The sequence below is a fragment of the Cryptomeria japonica genome, chromosome 7, assembly GCF_030272615.1.
Source record: "Cryptomeria japonica chromosome 7, Sugi_1.0, whole genome shotgun sequence".
Classification (NCBI taxonomy): Eukaryota; Viridiplantae; Streptophyta; class Pinopsida; order Cupressales; family Cupressaceae; genus Cryptomeria; species Cryptomeria japonica.
Genome location: NC_081411.1, coordinates 280,549,573 through 280,566,466, shown reverse-complemented (window position 1 = coordinate 280,566,466; position 16,894 = coordinate 280,549,573). Strand labels below are relative to the sequence as shown.

Sequence of the window (16,894 nt, the reverse complement as noted above, 5' to 3'; positions counted from 1 at the left end):
TAGTAAGTTTGAAATAAAAGTGTCAAACCTTATGCTATTTTACTAGCTAAAATAGCTATTGTTTATATGGAAGCCATTGATATGGTTTATCTCATAATATAACTCAAAATAAGTAGATGGCCTAAATTTTTCTATAATGAGATCCTAAGTGAGAGAAAGAAGTTATGGATGAAGCTAAAAAAAAATGGATGAACACGTGGAATATTTATTTGAATTCTTTTCTTAGTGATAAGATATATATCAAAATAATTTTTTAAAGAGAAATTTTGCAAGGCTAATATGGGGGGAACAATTCTAGGGAGAAAGAAATATTATCTTGAGGAATGTAACTCCACATGTGATCATTAATAAAAGCATACATAGGGGTGGATATCCCTTGGAGAGAAATGATTCTAATTGCTCAATTAAGAACTAACTCCCATTAATTGTTATGTGAAATCAAAAGGTGGGAAAATCCAAAAGAAGATTAGAAAGAGAGAGCTTGTATTTATCTCTAACGAGAAGTGAAATTAAAGAAAACACTTTATTTTTTATCGTGATGGACATCAAGGCCAATTATGCTAGGATTTTGGTTGATGCTTCTCTACCCAATTTATTTATCGAGGGGGTTAATTGAGGAATTCAAAGAACTTATGTCATTTTGAAGAGGAGAATACATGAAAAGTAGAAGACTTGATTGGTGTAGTTAGCTATCTCATAGGCTATTTTTTGCCTCACAAACATTACAAGTTATTAAGTTCTAGATAGATGTATTTATAATTAGATGTAATAAATGTTTGATATGTAAATTATTATCAAATGATCTTAAGTGGTTTTTGTTATCCACATATTATATTATAAACTATTTATTGTCATTGTTTTTGATTAAGATAAATGGGTTTTATAGGGACTCGAAACCCAAAGTCAGAGAGAAATACAAAATATTAAACAGTCGCTAACTAGTCCAGAAACAATGACAAAATAGCCACAAAAGCAGGGGCCAGGCCCACACAACAAAACCACAAAAAACACTAATAGAAATAACAAAAAACCACTAAACTAGAGATTGCATCAACTCCGAATTCTTTTGGATCATACTCTTGTTGATTTCCTTTAGCTCTTCCATGATGAACCTAGAGGTACTCTTCTCCTGGTTCCTGCTCCTCGTCCTTGTATAGGGGCTAGTAGTGACCTGTGATCCTGTACCTTGCAAGTTTATCTCCTGTATTTTCTTCTTTTGTTTGGTGTCTGAGGGTGGAAAACTGGTGATGGGCTAGGCTCTTTGGTCTGCAATCATTACATTAACCTTTTTAAGACCCTCAATGCTGCTATTCATGGCTTCCCTGCTAATATCAACCAAATTCCTTCGGTTGCCCTTAATCTCTTCCATGCTTATTTCCAACTGACAAATCCTTGATTCATGATCTATTTTCATGATCTTAACATCTTTTGTAAGTTTCTGTGTCATTCAGATAAGCTTATCAGTTTTGCTTGGCATGGGAGTCTCAGTAAAAAAGTCAATAATACCCTTAATTCCTTCCTTCAACATGTTGATCTCCTTGTTGACCTAAATAAAGCAAATTTTATGGCTTTTAATAAATTTTTCAAGGAGAATATCAAAATCATCTAATTGAGGGATAGTTGCAATGAAGGGATAATTTCCGCTACCGATGCTGATAAAATGAAAGCATGCTCGAACAGGGACTCAACCGAGGGGGTGGGAAGAATTTTCAAGGATAATATCAAAATCAAAGTTTTTTTAGTATCTCCTTGTTCCCCTTGTTCAACGTTAATGGGGATGTCAAGATTTATTTCCCCCTCCTTTCCCTTGGCTTCCCCTATTTTTCCTAATTTAGACTTTTTTGTATTCAATGGGCTAGAACCCTGTAGATTGGGGTTAGGGATTTTATACTTATTGGCAACCTATCTTGGGTGTTTGTTTCTTCTACTACTACCAGTGCCAGGAGTAATATTATGTGGGGAACTCTCCTCTTGAGAGAAAAACTAGTCCAGATCATTTGAGACATTGAGGTCCTGCCAGTCCATAGCCATACCAGACCCCTCTTCCTCCATCTCTGTGTCAGACATAATTTGTACATCAGGGTTGGTCAAATAATTGGGGGTTTTAACAACTGAGGAGGGTTTAACCTATTCTCTTTGGCATATTCCATAATGAGCATGATTAACCCCTCATGCAAGACAAGGTTGTCACTATTTTTGGTGTGATTCGCCAGGCTATGTTTAAGAGAAGATAACAAGTAGAAAGACAAATAAACTCTTTTGTTATCCCTAAAATGATTCAAAATCATAAAGTGATAAGAGAAGATATTGGCATATCATCCGTCAAGAGTAATGTACCTCATAATCACTTCAACCACATCCGCCCAAAGTGATTCTAGGTCCTTCCTATTATAATTGTCGTCAGCCTCCTTTTGCACCCTGTCTCTCTCACTTTGTTTGTCAAAGAAGACCAAAATGGACTCTTTCACCACCCTCCTCTCTCTATTAAACTTCTTGCCATCCATCTGCAAGATAGTTATCTCCACAATGAGGGCTTCATCAATTCTAAACTCTTCTCCAAAATCCATGAGGATACCTTTCTTCTAATCGTTCACAAAATCCTCAGTCATTTTTGGGTCATTGCCATGAAGCCTCATGAGATACAACACAAGGCCCCCGTCAGTAATCTCTATCCACACCTCCTTGTTCTTTTCCTATTTATCATAGGAAGTAGGCTCCATTCTATTTTTATCACTCCCCATAAGAAGTCTACCTGTGTAAAATTGGATGTAAGCACCAAAATCGAACCAGGCGATGAAAAACCAGACACAAAAGAAAGCTCTAGAAACCTTGGTATTCAAATTCAAACTCAAATCCCATGAAAGGTCATTACTCATTTGGAAATCTATCATCAATTTGTGAGATGAATGGCCAATACAATCGACATCCTTTCTTGTTAGTTCACACAATTGTATCAGGAAAGTTTCCCTTCCCGTCCACCATCGCATGTCCACATAATCCATACCAATGTTCGCTATGTGGTCTACTGGCATTTTACCTTCCCGATAAATGTTGGAAATTTTGATTTCGTCCAATTTTCTAATCACGACGTGGCACTCCTGAATTAAATGCTTGATAGTCCAGCTAGGCTCAGTATGTTTACTCACACATCTGATGATGTTTAGTGAGTCGCTCTCAAGCCATACTTTTTTGAACCCTTCTGTGATAGCCATGTGTAACCCAATGTAAGCAACTTTTGCCTCGACGAAGTGGTTTGTCATTGTTATTTGTGTAATTAATTTAATAATTATTAATTGATAAATGATTACTTGTAATGGGTGGTTAGAAATGTTGCGTACAAAATTAAATTTGTGGATGCAAACCATTTAGTTATACAATATACTTTATGTTAAAATATAATGTTCCTAAAATATTTCTATGTTAATTAAGTTGTGGCTTTTTAATCTCTAACTCTTCAAATTTTTAAGATACAATCACAACCATAATTTTTTAGGACACTTATGTGTTGTGTGATCTTTTCCCCTACCAAAATCTATACATGTTGGAATCATCTTTTTCGATACCTAGAGTTGAGACTAATATGACACTTAGAGACACCTTTGGGATTTGATACAAGAGGAGTGAAGCGCGAAACTTCATTATATCCTAGTCAAATCTTAATTTCACAAGATTCAAAAACTTTAAATAAATCCTAGTCAAATCTTAATTTCACAAGATTCAAATACTTGAAATAAATGTGGTTGAAAATCCCTAGGCATAAGAATCATATTGTAGTGCCACTTGAAGAGCTCCAATTCAATTTTATCTCGAATAATTAATCCATAAATGATTTTTTCTCTAGATAATATGATTGTTCTTTACTATGTATAAATGTACACTTACATGCATCTTAGAGGCCTTCATTTGTTAGAAATTTAAAGCGTATAAATACTAAAGATCTCTCTATAAGAGAGAGAAGTTGTAAAATTGTAAATGAAATAACACAGTTATAGACTGATGATTCCTAGAGATGTGAAAGTTTTAAAATGACAAGATGTCATTTGGAGCCTAAAGAAAAGCTACTAAATAATGGTTGCATGCATCAATGTGGATGAATGCTAGCCTATGCAAGGGCATTGCAATGCACACAAAATGATACAACATACAAGCCAGGTAGTGAGTTTATATAAACATAGGGATAGAATGGAGGAGGTCAATTTAACTAACAAGGAGTGAAACCAATATTAAATAAAGTGATCAAAAAAGTAAATATTTCTCATTTTTAGGATGACCCTGACATATCAACACCTTATTTCCTAGTTATTTATTATTTAAAATTATTTTGTTAACCTAAGAAAGATTAATAATAGTGTAGAAAAAACTTATGTCTATGAAAAAATAAATACCCCACTAGGAAAATAAATACCTACAGTAGAACCCTCCTTAAGCATGTCTTAGTTGGGTGAAATAATGATAGGTCCCGACTGAGGCTATGTTAGGTGCCCATATACATAAACTATACCCCCGATGAAGAAAAGGCTCCCTCTCACAACAAGAAAGTACACCCCACCCAAAAATATTGAAATAAAATAAGTGGAAGGACTAAGTAGCCCCCCTATAATGTGTAGCCAATGGTAGACTATTGAAACAAGATGTAGGAGATGATCCATGATGTTAAACAACATTCCTCCCCTTCAAAAGAAATAAAACCAAATATGTATGCATGGGATCCCCCAATTTTTGAAAAATAATATGTAGGAAGAAAGATAAAAAGTATGAAGTCTCTTAACCATACTAAAGATTCTTCATGTCAATGTTGAAAGTTGTCATGATCAAATTAGGCATTTTAGGCCACATTGTTGAAGATAACAATCCATAATCTCCTAGAGATTGATGTAGAACACAAACCAAAGAAAAAATCATCTTCTTCAAAGACAAATATATTTCCTCCATTTTTTTTTCCAAAGCGTCCACACTCATGTCAAACTATGAGGAATGATTATGTAGTGAATGTACAAAAGGGAGTCAATTAGGGTATTGAACTATTTCCATGAAGCAAATAGAATTTGTCATCTAGAAGTCTAATTATTGATTATGATTCACTAGCACCACTTTCAGTGAATCCTTTTTCTCTAACAAGGTGTTTGAATCTTGTGCTAGATACTCACATAACTCCTTACCTCAGATCACCTAGTTTGTTTAACATCACTGTCAATTCCAAGATCTTAGAGATCCAATCGACTCTCTTTTTAGTGATTTATCTTTCTAGGATTCATTCCCTCACACTAGAGTGGACCACATATACCATGAAGTAGATCCAATTTGTTACCTAGGAGTCTAATTCTTGATTATGATTCACTAGCACCACTTTTAGTGAATCCTTTTTCTTTAATAAGGTGTTTAAATCTTGTGCTAGATACTCACAAAGCTCCTTACCTCAGATCACCTTGGTTGGTCTAACATTAATGTCAAATTCTACGATCTTATAGATCCAATTGGCTCTCTTTTTAATGATTTATCTTTCCATGATGCATTCTCTCACACTCGAGAAAGCCACATATAACCTGACCTTATTTCCCCACTAAGTGTTTGAGCTTCTTGAGTGCTTTCATAATTGTGAAGACTTATTCCTCAACAAAATTATACTTGGTTTCATACCCTTGTAGGTGGCCCTTGAAAAAAGGTGATTGGATGCTTGCTTCTTTTAGCATCATCTTTTTGAGTTAACACAATTGCTATTCTCTATTCATTGCCATGAATATGTATAATGAAATATTTGAAAAAATCTAGGTTGATCAGCACCAAAGATAAATAAATTTCCAATTTGATTTTCTCAAAAGCTTCTCTACCTTTGGGAGTCCACTTAAAATTGGAATCCTTTTGGAACATTAATGTGATTGGTCAATCTAAATTTGTGAAGTCAAATATGAACCTACTCACAAAGTTAATCTTTCCAAAGAAAGGTTGGACTCCCTTCTTGTTAACTGGTAATGATAATTATTTAATTGCTTTGACTCTGTTAAGATCCATGGAAGTCCCCTCTTTAAGGACTATGTATCCCAACAATTCCTCTTGCAAAACTTTGAAGACACATTTCTTGGTGTCATTTAAAGACAACCTAAATTCATGACATCTTTGGAAGAATTTCTCTTAATGATCAAGGTGTCCCTCTTTTGACTTGGAGAAGTTGGTAAGGCCATCTAGATAAATGAGAATGATTTTATTAATCAAGTGTTGACTTGGTGAAATATGGCTCCTACATTTGAGAGGCCAAAAGACATTTTAGCATATGCAAATGTTCACCACTTAGTTGTGAAAGTGGTCTTGTGTTGATCTTCCTGCTTAAGCCATACTTGATTATACTCGAAGAAACCATTAAGCAAATAAATTATTTTTTCTTTTGTTACTGTCTAAAAGATCTACACCATTGAAGGGAGAGGATAATGATCCTTCATAGATGCCCTATTCAAATCTTTAAAGTCTACATGGAGTCTAATTCTCCATTCTTCTTCTTGATTGAAATAATATTGGACACACATGTTTAATACTTGTAGGGTATTCAATCTTTGAATCAATTAGTTTATTTAGCTCTTAGACCATGAGATATTCAATCTTTAGATTGACTAGTATCTTGTTTTTTCTAATTTACTTAGATCTCTCAATCAAGTCAACTGTGTGTTGCATAATGTCTTGATTGTATCCCTTTAAATATTCATAATTTTAGGCCATCATCACCTTATTATACTCGTTGGTTCTTCCAATTGATTACTTGAAATGTTCTAAATATTTTCCAGTTTCTTATACTTAAATACTTCAAGGTAGTGGCCAACAAACAAGAATCAACCACAAGTTGATTTTTTTGCACTTTTGGTTTTGCAAGACCAAGGAGGATGATCATATGGCCATACCTGATAATCAATTAACAACATGGGTATTATAAAACATATATGTTCTCACTCAATAAAACCAAGAAACCATAACAATTACAACAAATTTGGCTCAATTCTTGGGTGATATCCATTTTTGGTCTTGAGAGCATATTTTCATACTTAAAACAAAAGGGAACATTGAAAAGAAAATTGCTTGTTTATTTTGTGCTTGATTCTAACTAACATAGACAAGAAATCTTTATCTAGGGGTCAAGGGTCCATTTTAGAAAGCACATAACATAGATACAACAAATCTTATTTCAATTAGTGGGTTCTCAACATTAATAGATTATATTAACACCCCTAAACATAAATTCCATCACAATTTGACTTCTAAATCCTAAAGAGTTCACCCAAATCTTTATATTCAATTCAAAACCATTTAATATTTTACTTGAAAAGATGCAAAAAAAAGAACATACACCATGAAAATAACAAAAACATGAAACACATGAAACTTTCTCATTATATTTTAAAATTTGAATACATTATTTTGGAGACAGTTACAAAAGAAGTTTGTATAATTCTTCATATATTCTAATTGAAGAATTTTCTATATATGAATAATTTAAACTAGCCATCACTTTATGCTAAAACAGCTAAACCAAGCCTAATGGATGGAGTGTTTTGGGTCAAATGGTCTTGGTATATCCATTTTCATCCTATACGGCCTTAAGAAATTTATAATCAATTCAAGGCCTTCTTTGGCCCACACCTAGAAATTTGAAAAGATGAGTGTTGAAGGCATCCTAAGAGGGTTCATATATGAAAATACATTGCATTTGTAGACTCCTAGCTTGAGGTACATCACAAAAGATGAAGCTATATGCTACCAAGATGATACACCTAATTATAGGTTTGACTAAAGATTAAATTATTTAATTTTGGGATGGTTGATCCTTATCACATGGACCAATTATAGTTTACTCCATTTCCTATTGGTTCAAATCATTTATATTTCCTTTTATATAAAGAAAGTCTTGATATGACCTGAGAGGAACAATATTAGGTCATGAAAATCAAAGATGATTCAAAAAGAATAGTGAATGTGCTACAATATTAAAAGATCTCTAAAATCTATCTTGTAATCAAATAGTTGAGACCTAGCATGCATTAAAGCTCTTAAAAGTATGCTGTAATTACATTGTGGATTAATAAAGTGAATTAATTGTCGAGTCTTCTAATACTTATCGTGTGTGAGTTGTTGTGTATTTGTTTTAGCCAAGGTTGGCTAGATATTTTTTAATTAAACCTTTTGGATACATCTACATCAAAGTTCAATGATAAGATATAAGGTTGAAGACAATAAGTGTGGAGTATTCCTAGGATGATTAGGCAAGCAAATAATGCAATTACAATGCTATCATGCAGATGATCCCATGGATATTATTGATGATCTAATGAATTTTGGTTAGTCCTTAAATAAACCACCATAAAGTGTAATTTAAAATGAATTGGGTTTTGATGAGTTCATAAACACTAGTAAGATCTAGGGAAACATGAGCCTAAAATAAGAAATTCAAATTTAAGCATTTAGGATTCAAATTCATAATGATAGAAATGACCTAGGTCAATTCTTTCCCACAATAATAAATCAAAGTGATGAAAAACTAAATTTGGATAATAAATTTAGATCATAAGAGATAATAAAATAAAATTAACAACTTTCATCCAATATATACCATCATACATGCTTAGGGAAGAGCACTAGTTACTGTTCATGCCCCAATAACCATTCATTCCTTGCACATCCAACCTCCCAATTACTAACTTAAAAAAACCAAAAACCAAATAATCGAATGCCCATGATAAATTTCAAATGTACCAATAACTGCTCATTTTTTAGCATTTTGAACCATAATTGGCCCATTTGTGCACCTTTATTAGTATCCATAGGGCATGAATATTGGGGCATTTGTGTTTAAGTATTGGCAATTTTAAGTACATGGTTATTGGTGCATCTTTAAGCAGGAATAAAGCGACACTTTGAAATATGTACTTTGTGACCCTTGCACGCATAATGGATCCCACAACATGCATTGTTACTACCCAGAAGCCAAAACAATAGCTATAAGCGGTTAAGTCACATGTGAAGACAACAAAAAAAAATCGTCAAAATCTGAAGTAACTTTTAGAATATGTAGATGTGCAAAGTTAGCTATAATAACTATTGATATGCTTCCTAATCAATACATAAAAAAACTCAATTATTATAAACCAAAACCTTAAATAATAGAAATATATATAAAATGAACAACTTCCACCCAATATATTCCAATCTTACATGCTAATCAATACATTAAAACAAATTGATTGCTATAAATTCAAAAACATAAATAAAAAATGAGTATATTATTTTTACATTAAAAATCTAAATCATCGGCATTGTAGTCATCATTATATTTTAAAAACTACACGGGTTTTTTTTCAAGGCTTGCCTAAGTAGTCCATTCATCCAAGAAATTTAAATGGTCACCCTTTGTATTATTTCATAAAATACAACTTTAAAATACCGATTTAGCTTAGAAAAACCACCGACAATTTGACCCATGTCTTCTAAAAGCCATGTGCACCAATGGTGATTGGAATACTTCAATATTTATTGATCTACGACAGAGACCTTTGGAGCAGAAACCCGGAAGAATACGACGATCTGCTGAACCCCACCCAAATAAAACATTGAAATGTGGGTTGAAATTTCTGTTATATGATTGACTGGACTGAATTATTAACACTTTCTGCCAGACAAATAAAATCAGATTCAGATTTTGGAATCATTTTATGTTTATCCTCAAATTAGCATGATCATAGACATTAAACTGTCTAATATTAACTACAACTGGATGGGGTCTGATCCATTATGTTCTCCTTTCAAGCTGGGGCCATTGACATCAGTATCAATCATGGCTTTCTCAGAATGTTCCCTAAAAGCCTCCGTGATTTCTCTCTTGTATGCATACACATACGAAACAAACATGAAGAACAGCACATTCATTAAGAGCAGAACAGCCAAGAATGCGTAATAGTAATCCAGACGGGATGCATTTGTATTATTGACAATCCATCCTTTGCGTCCTCCTCTTGCTGTGAAGTTACTCACTGCTGTAATAACAAAGCTGCTGAAGAAGGCACCCACGCCATTAGAGCTTGTATACAGTGCAGTCCCCATGCTCTGCATGCTCTCCGGGGCTTGATCATAAAAGAATTCTATTTTACCTATATCAAGAAACGCATCAGCTATGCCCAACAGTATAAACTGTGGAAGTAAGGTGAAAATACTTTTGTGAACAATTCCCCTCTTGTTGTTTTGAAGCCCACCATCTTTAACTGCTTCAAGTCGTTTGATTTCTACGGCCACAGCCACTAGCATGGCAACAACCTGCATTGCCATTCCCACTCCCATCCTCTGTAGTGCACTTGTGCCTTTGGGATTTCCTGTGTATTTTCTCAGAATGGGCACTAGGAGCCTATCATAGATTAGGGTGGTTATGAGCATGGATAGAGTGAGGAAAGCTGTGACACTGGCTGCTGGGATTTGGAAGGAGGAGCCCAAATGTCTGTTCAGTGTTTCTGACTGTTTTACAAACAGAGTGCCAGCTTGTGGTCCCAGAATGCTGGGTGTGATTGTAGCAACCCAAATTGGAAGCATTCCAATCATCAGTTTTGTTTCCTCAACTTCTGTCACAGTTGAAATCTTTGAAGAAACGTTTCCGTCTTTTACAATTGCTGCCTTGTCAAGAAATCTGTAAACAATATCCTGTCAGCTGAATTCAAATCCAAACAATTGTTAGATGCAATATGTATACAAAAACAAAATTACCTCAAAGCTGAAGTATGAGCGATGGGATATCTGCCTTTGGCAATATATTCTTTGGGATCTACTTCGTAAAGGGTAGAAGGATCTGAAGGAGCTTTCACTTTCCAGTTCCTGATCACCCTCATAAATACCTTACCCATTCGCTTTAGAGGGCTGCCAGCCACTATTTTATGTCTGTAAAAAGGAGTTCCAATCAAGAAGACAATGCCTGAGATGATGAGTGCTGCTGTGATGACTCCATAGCTCACGCCAAAGCCCACATTGTCTTCTATGTAAATCAGGAATGTTTTTCCAAACAGACTTCCGAAGAATATGGTGAACATCCACCAGTTGAAGAATCGGTTTTTGTGGGACTTTTCTTTGGGGTCAAACTCATCGAACTGATCTGCACCAAAAGTGGAGATGTTTGGTTTGATTCCACCAGCACCCACTGCTACAAGATATAAGGCTAGGTAAAATATTCCAATCTGAAGATTAGAAGCTTTTTGGCAGCCTTCACCTGATGAGCAAGGAGGCGGTCTTAAAGATGGCAACGACACAGCTAATGCCAAAAGCCCCATTGCCTGCATTAAAATTAAATTGAAAAATTAATCTTATCTCATCGTTACTGACAAATCACTCTAATGGGTGTAACAACAGTAAAGCTGAAGTTTATATAGGATCTAAACTTTTAGTACGAAAAGATTGAGGAAGGAGACAATTAAACTTACCACTATATAGACAGAGGAAAAAGCCAGGAAGGTCCAGTAGCGACCCCAATGTGTATCAGCAATATAAGCTGCAATGATGGACATGCTCCACATGGTGCCAGTCCAGACAGTGACATTTCTTGAGGCAGAAACAGTCCCTTCATGTAGTTTAGTTGTGAGATAAATTACCAGATTAGCCCAAATCCCACCAAAAGCCAGCCTCTCACAGAACTCATACCCTGGTGATTTCCAACAGCGACCAACTTCATAACATCAGTAAATACAAAGGAGAAATGCTTCTTTATAATGCTCCAGCTAAGAAATAATAGATTAAAGAAATAACAGTCTATATTGTTATTGTGCATAGTTTCTGATATAAACTGTATGAATTTATTTTATCGACATTTTCGATTAAGCTTCATGATCTATCAATAAATCATAAAGCTCAATTCAAAATATCGAAAAAATAAATTCACACAATTTATACCAGAAACTATGCACAATAGCAATAGATTAACTCAATACATATCAACTAAAAACAAACATGCCTTAATTCCTCCTGTCTTTGCTCTCTTAACAGACCTCCCTCGCAGATCAACAGATCCATCAATGTGAACTGTGTGTGAATTTATTTTCTCAATATTTTCGATTAAACTTCATGATCTATAATGAAGAAAAAGAAAGCAAGACAAGAGAAACAAATAGAATCGTTTCTTTTATCTTGCTCTCTTCTTCTTAATGATAGATCATGAAACTTGATCAAAAATATCGAAAAAAAAATTGACAAAATTTATACTAAAAACTATGCACAATAACAATAGATTAACTCAATACATACCAACTAAAAAAGAGCATGCTTTAATTCCTCCTGTCTTTGCTCTCTCAACAGGCCTCCCTCGCAGATCAACAGATCCATCAAGTACAATGTTTTCTTTTTCTTTTTCTGTTTCAAATGATGACATCCTCTCGTTGCTAATCATTGTTTTAGCTCTACTGCGCACCAAACTACAGGCTCCTCAAAGAGACAATGAATACAAGAACGTATATTAGTACAAATAAGGTGATAAGCTTTTAGCATAACATGGCCATGACTTCCTCAACAGACAAACGTGGATAACAACGATAAAATAAATTGGTACCACCTACATTCTTGACCTCCTCCAGAAGAATTTTAGTAAAGTGTATTTTTCACTTTAAAAATAAAATAAAATTTGTCCTTCTGTCCAAGGCATCAAACACTAGATCATATTGTATTATAATTCTATCATAAAAATTTGTGCTGATCATTTATTTTAATTTGATTTAACTTCCAGTTTTCTTGATAGTCCATCTGAGCACCGATCCCATTAAAAAAATAAATGCAAGTGGTTGATTTCATTTGCATTAATGGTCTGTTCATTAATACACTTGTTTGATATTAATTTAGTTTTGGTTTTCTCCATCTTTTATATATATATATATATATATGCTTTTCAATTAAGTAATTATTTTATTTTAATGCAAAAAATATACTGTTCATCATAAATTAGTGGTTTTTAAACATAGATTATTGAATTACATTTATTATATTTAAATTATCAAAAATTGAAATATTTATTAATAGTATTTTAATAAAATATCTTTAATATTTCTAATATTCAGTAATATTTCAATCTCATTTGAACCAATAGTTTATCCATTTCTAGATGCTACCTGTATTAGTTTTATATCTTAATGGTAACATCTTATCTATATGATTCATTTAAACTTTAAAATGTGTTTTTTTTAATATTTAATAATAATTTTATAATTGAAAGGTTTCTCAATTATACAAAATTTATATTAAAGCTAGTAGATTTCCACAATCCATGAGATTGATTTATGTGCTGCTTCTGGATTTGATTGTGTGAGTATTTTTTTCATCAAACTATCCAAAATCCTCTCCAAAAAAAGATTTCGTTGTGCTTTCAAGCCCTTCTTGACAATCAAGAATCGGATCCCACGTATCAAAGACTCTAGGAACATTTTCATGGAGTCGGGTGTGTATAAGGTGACTTGTTCTTGTGGTACACCTTACATAGGTGAAACAGGACGCTCCTTCAAGGCTAGACGTAGAGAGCATGGATCCGACATAAAGCACGAACGAGTCCTCAAGTCTGCTTTGGCTGAGCACTCTAGATCAACCAAACACCATATCTGTCTTGAAAGCACGAAAATCTTGTTCAAGGAAGATAACTTCTTCAAGAGAAAATTAAAGGAATCCATAGGAATAAACAACCACCCCTCAAACCTAAATCATGATGAAGAGTGGGGTTTAAGTTTGTCTTGGCAACCTTTACTTTCAAGCATCGAAAACCGTCGTCAACATCTTCCTTGACTGTGCCTCTTGTTTGATATCCCTCTCTTCCTCCCCCCACTTTTCCTATCATCCTTTGTGCCTCGACTCGGGTTTTCCTTTCCTTGTTATCCCTTCTCTCTCTCCCCCCTCGCTTCCTTTGCCTCCCTCCATTCCTTCGGTTCCACCCATCCTTGAGATTTTTTGTCTCTCTCCGTAGTGTTTCCTTTTTGTCCTTTTCTTGATTTGGTTCTTGTTTTATATATATATATATATATATATATATATATATATATATATATATATATATATATATATATATATATATATATATATAGGTATATACATACATATATATACCTATATATATGTACATATGTATATACCTATATATGTGTACATATGTATATATGTGTGTGTGTATGTACACATACATATACATATACATATACATACACACACATGCACATACATACATATATATATATATATGTATGTATATATATATATATATATCTATGTATGTATGTATGTGCATGTGTGTGTATGTATATGTATGTATGTGCATGTGTGTGTATGTATATGTATGTATATATATATATGCATATATATACATACATATACATACACACACATGCACATACATACATACATACATACATATATATATATATATATATATATATATATATATATATATATATATATATATATATCTGTGTGTGTGTGTGTGTATGTATGTATATATACATATATGTATGTGTACATACATATAAATATGCACACACACACACACACACACACACACACACACACAGATATATATATATATATATCTGTGTGTGTGTGTGTGTGTGTGTGTGTGTGTGTGTACATACATATATATATGCGCACACACACACACACACACACACACACACACACACACACACACACACACACACACACACACACACACACACACACACACACACACACACACACACACACACATGTCAGTCTTATTTGCACACTCACACACACATATATTTTTCTTATTTATTTTCACATATTTTGTATGTTTATTTGTTTGCATAGTTTTACTTATTATTATTATTTTTGTTGTTCGTTTTTTACTCTTTTGTGCTTTGTGATGTTGTTTATTTTTGGTTTATTGTTATGCATTCATTTGCATTTTTACTTATTTTCTTTTCATATATATGTGTGTGTGTGTGTGTCTACACACACACATATAGATTGAGATTGACACATATATATGCATATAGGTATATATATTTTTGCTCACATATATATATGTATATATTTGTGCACACACACACACACACACACGACTTCTTTGTATTGTTTTGGTTCTTTCTCTCTTTTATCTTTGCAATTATTTTCTACTTATTATTATTTTGTTGTTATTTACTTTTAACTTTTTATGTTTTGTTATATTTGTACATTTTGGTGTATAGTTTTGCTTTTTTACTCATATATATATATATATATATATATATATATATATATATATATATATATATATATATATATATATATATATATATATATATATATATATTCTCACTTTTATTGTATTTTGTTCCCTTTTTATTTTTTTTGGCTTTCTTTTTTAGTTTATCTTTCTTTTATCTTTATAGTTATTCATTTGGTTCTCATTTCTTTGCTCCCTTGGTTTTCCTCTCTCCTTGGTGTCTTGATTAGATTTTTGCTTGTGTCTTTCTTTCTTTGGGTTTAGTTCTTTTGTTTGATTTTTTTTTCTCTTTGTTTTTTATTATTATTTTTGCTTCCTTACCCTTGTACTTTCTATGTTCTTCTCTCTCCTTGTTGGCTCTTTTAAGTAGGTCTTGGTTTGCAACTTACATCATTTTTACTCCTTATGATCTCTATCTCATCCTGATGATGGATCATAGAGTGTGATCCGAAATGTTTATGTTTTGATGAAAAAAATACTCACACAATCAAATCCAGAAGCAACACATAAATTAAAATTTATATTTTAAAGATAACAAGGGATATAGTTTAATTATTGGAAAGTTTTAATAAAAAAATTTAAAAAATAATTAGTAAATTTTATTTATTTTATAAAAAATTAGATATATATAATTGATTTATAGTTAAGTTATGATTTAGATGGTTATATAATAATATTAAAATAGGGTTGCATGGAAATTTCCTATTTCTAATTGTTTTTTTTTTCACATGAACATGCATTCTTGTTGAACCTAGTTCCACTATTTAGTGAATATTGGAATGGCTTCAAGGTGCGAGACCTTGTTATTTGAAGACAAAAATCTAGTTATAGAGTTGGTTCTCTATTTGATATAAATTTAAAGAACTAAACTACTCATAATCTTACTTAAATATTACTAAGGGAAAACAGATACAAAAGTAACTGAAAATTGATAATAATTTATATGGTGATCTATACAATTTTTTTTTTGACTTGTAACTCTTTTAGTATGCACAATGTGATTTAGAAGCTAAAAATCTATACACTTACTCATATTTCAACATGTTTGCATAAATGTTTCATAAAGAAGTTTTGAGTTTATGATAGGTTTTAGAAAGAATTAAATTCACAACTATGTGGATGAAAAATGTGCTTTAAAATGAGTGATAATTCAATGAAAATCAAACAAGAACTCACAATTAGGCTAAAAAAGGACAAACAAAGACACAATTTAATGAGATCTATTGTGTATATTTGTCCACAATAGTCAATTTGGATGTGCTCTCACTAACGATTTTGGCAACATAACAACATTCAAATGGTAAAGAGGTGAGAGAGGTAAAATTAGTTAAGTCATGGATATATGATTTTGGATGAAGAGGATGGGGGGTTGAGATTGAAAGACTAAGATCTAGGGTGAAGGATGATTTGGTCCTCTCACCTCATGGGATGGTGCCTCTTGGAACCATCTCATGAGGTGAGAGGAGAGGGAGATGGTGCTTTGGAGTGTGGAAGGATATCTTACAATAAAAATAGGTCTAAACGGGGAGGAGTGAGAAGAATAAAGAAATTAATTTTTTTTGTAGAGTACTTGAGGGGACAAGCCCCATGTGAATAATTTGATGGGGAGAGGTTGACCACACTTAATTAAGGATTAAGTGTGTGCAAATGATTAGGGAGTAGATTAAGATTAAACTAAGAGGTTAAGTAAAA

General features: G+C 32.9%; 1 protein-coding gene across 1 annotated transcript; it reads right to left on the bottom strand.

Annotated features, from left to right (window-relative positions):
* Nucleotides 1–9,362: 9,362 nt before the first annotated feature.
* Nucleotides 9,363–12,376, bottom strand: LOC131064370 (protein NRT1/ PTR FAMILY 5.3). Its single transcript, XM_057998483.2, has 4 exons — nt 12,253–12,376; nt 11,436–11,653; nt 10,729–11,288; nt 9,363–10,651 (listed from the first exon to the last, which is right to left on the bottom strand). Exons 1-4 carry the CDS (start codon nt 12,374–12,376, stop codon nt 9,742–9,744), a joined length of 1,812 nt encoding a protein of 603 aa, XP_057854466.2. The 3' UTR covers nt 9,363–9,741.
* Between the last annotated feature and the right edge of the window lie 4,518 nt (nt 12,377–16,894).

Bases quoted from the DNA above. Each gene is read 5' to 3' on its own strand.
- LOC131064370 (XM_057998483.2), bottom strand. From the start codon at position 12,376: ATGTCATCATTTGAAACAGAAAAAGAAAAAGAAAACATTGTACTTGAT. The intron at 11,654-12,252 runs GTATGTATTGAG...GGAAATCACCAG, and splicing joins AGCATGCTCTTTTTTAGTTG to GGTATGAGTTCTGTGAGAGG. The intron at 10,652-10,728 runs GTAATTTTGTTT...TATTGTTTACAG, and splicing joins GCTCATACTTCAGCTTTGAG to ATTTCTTGACAAGGCAGCAA.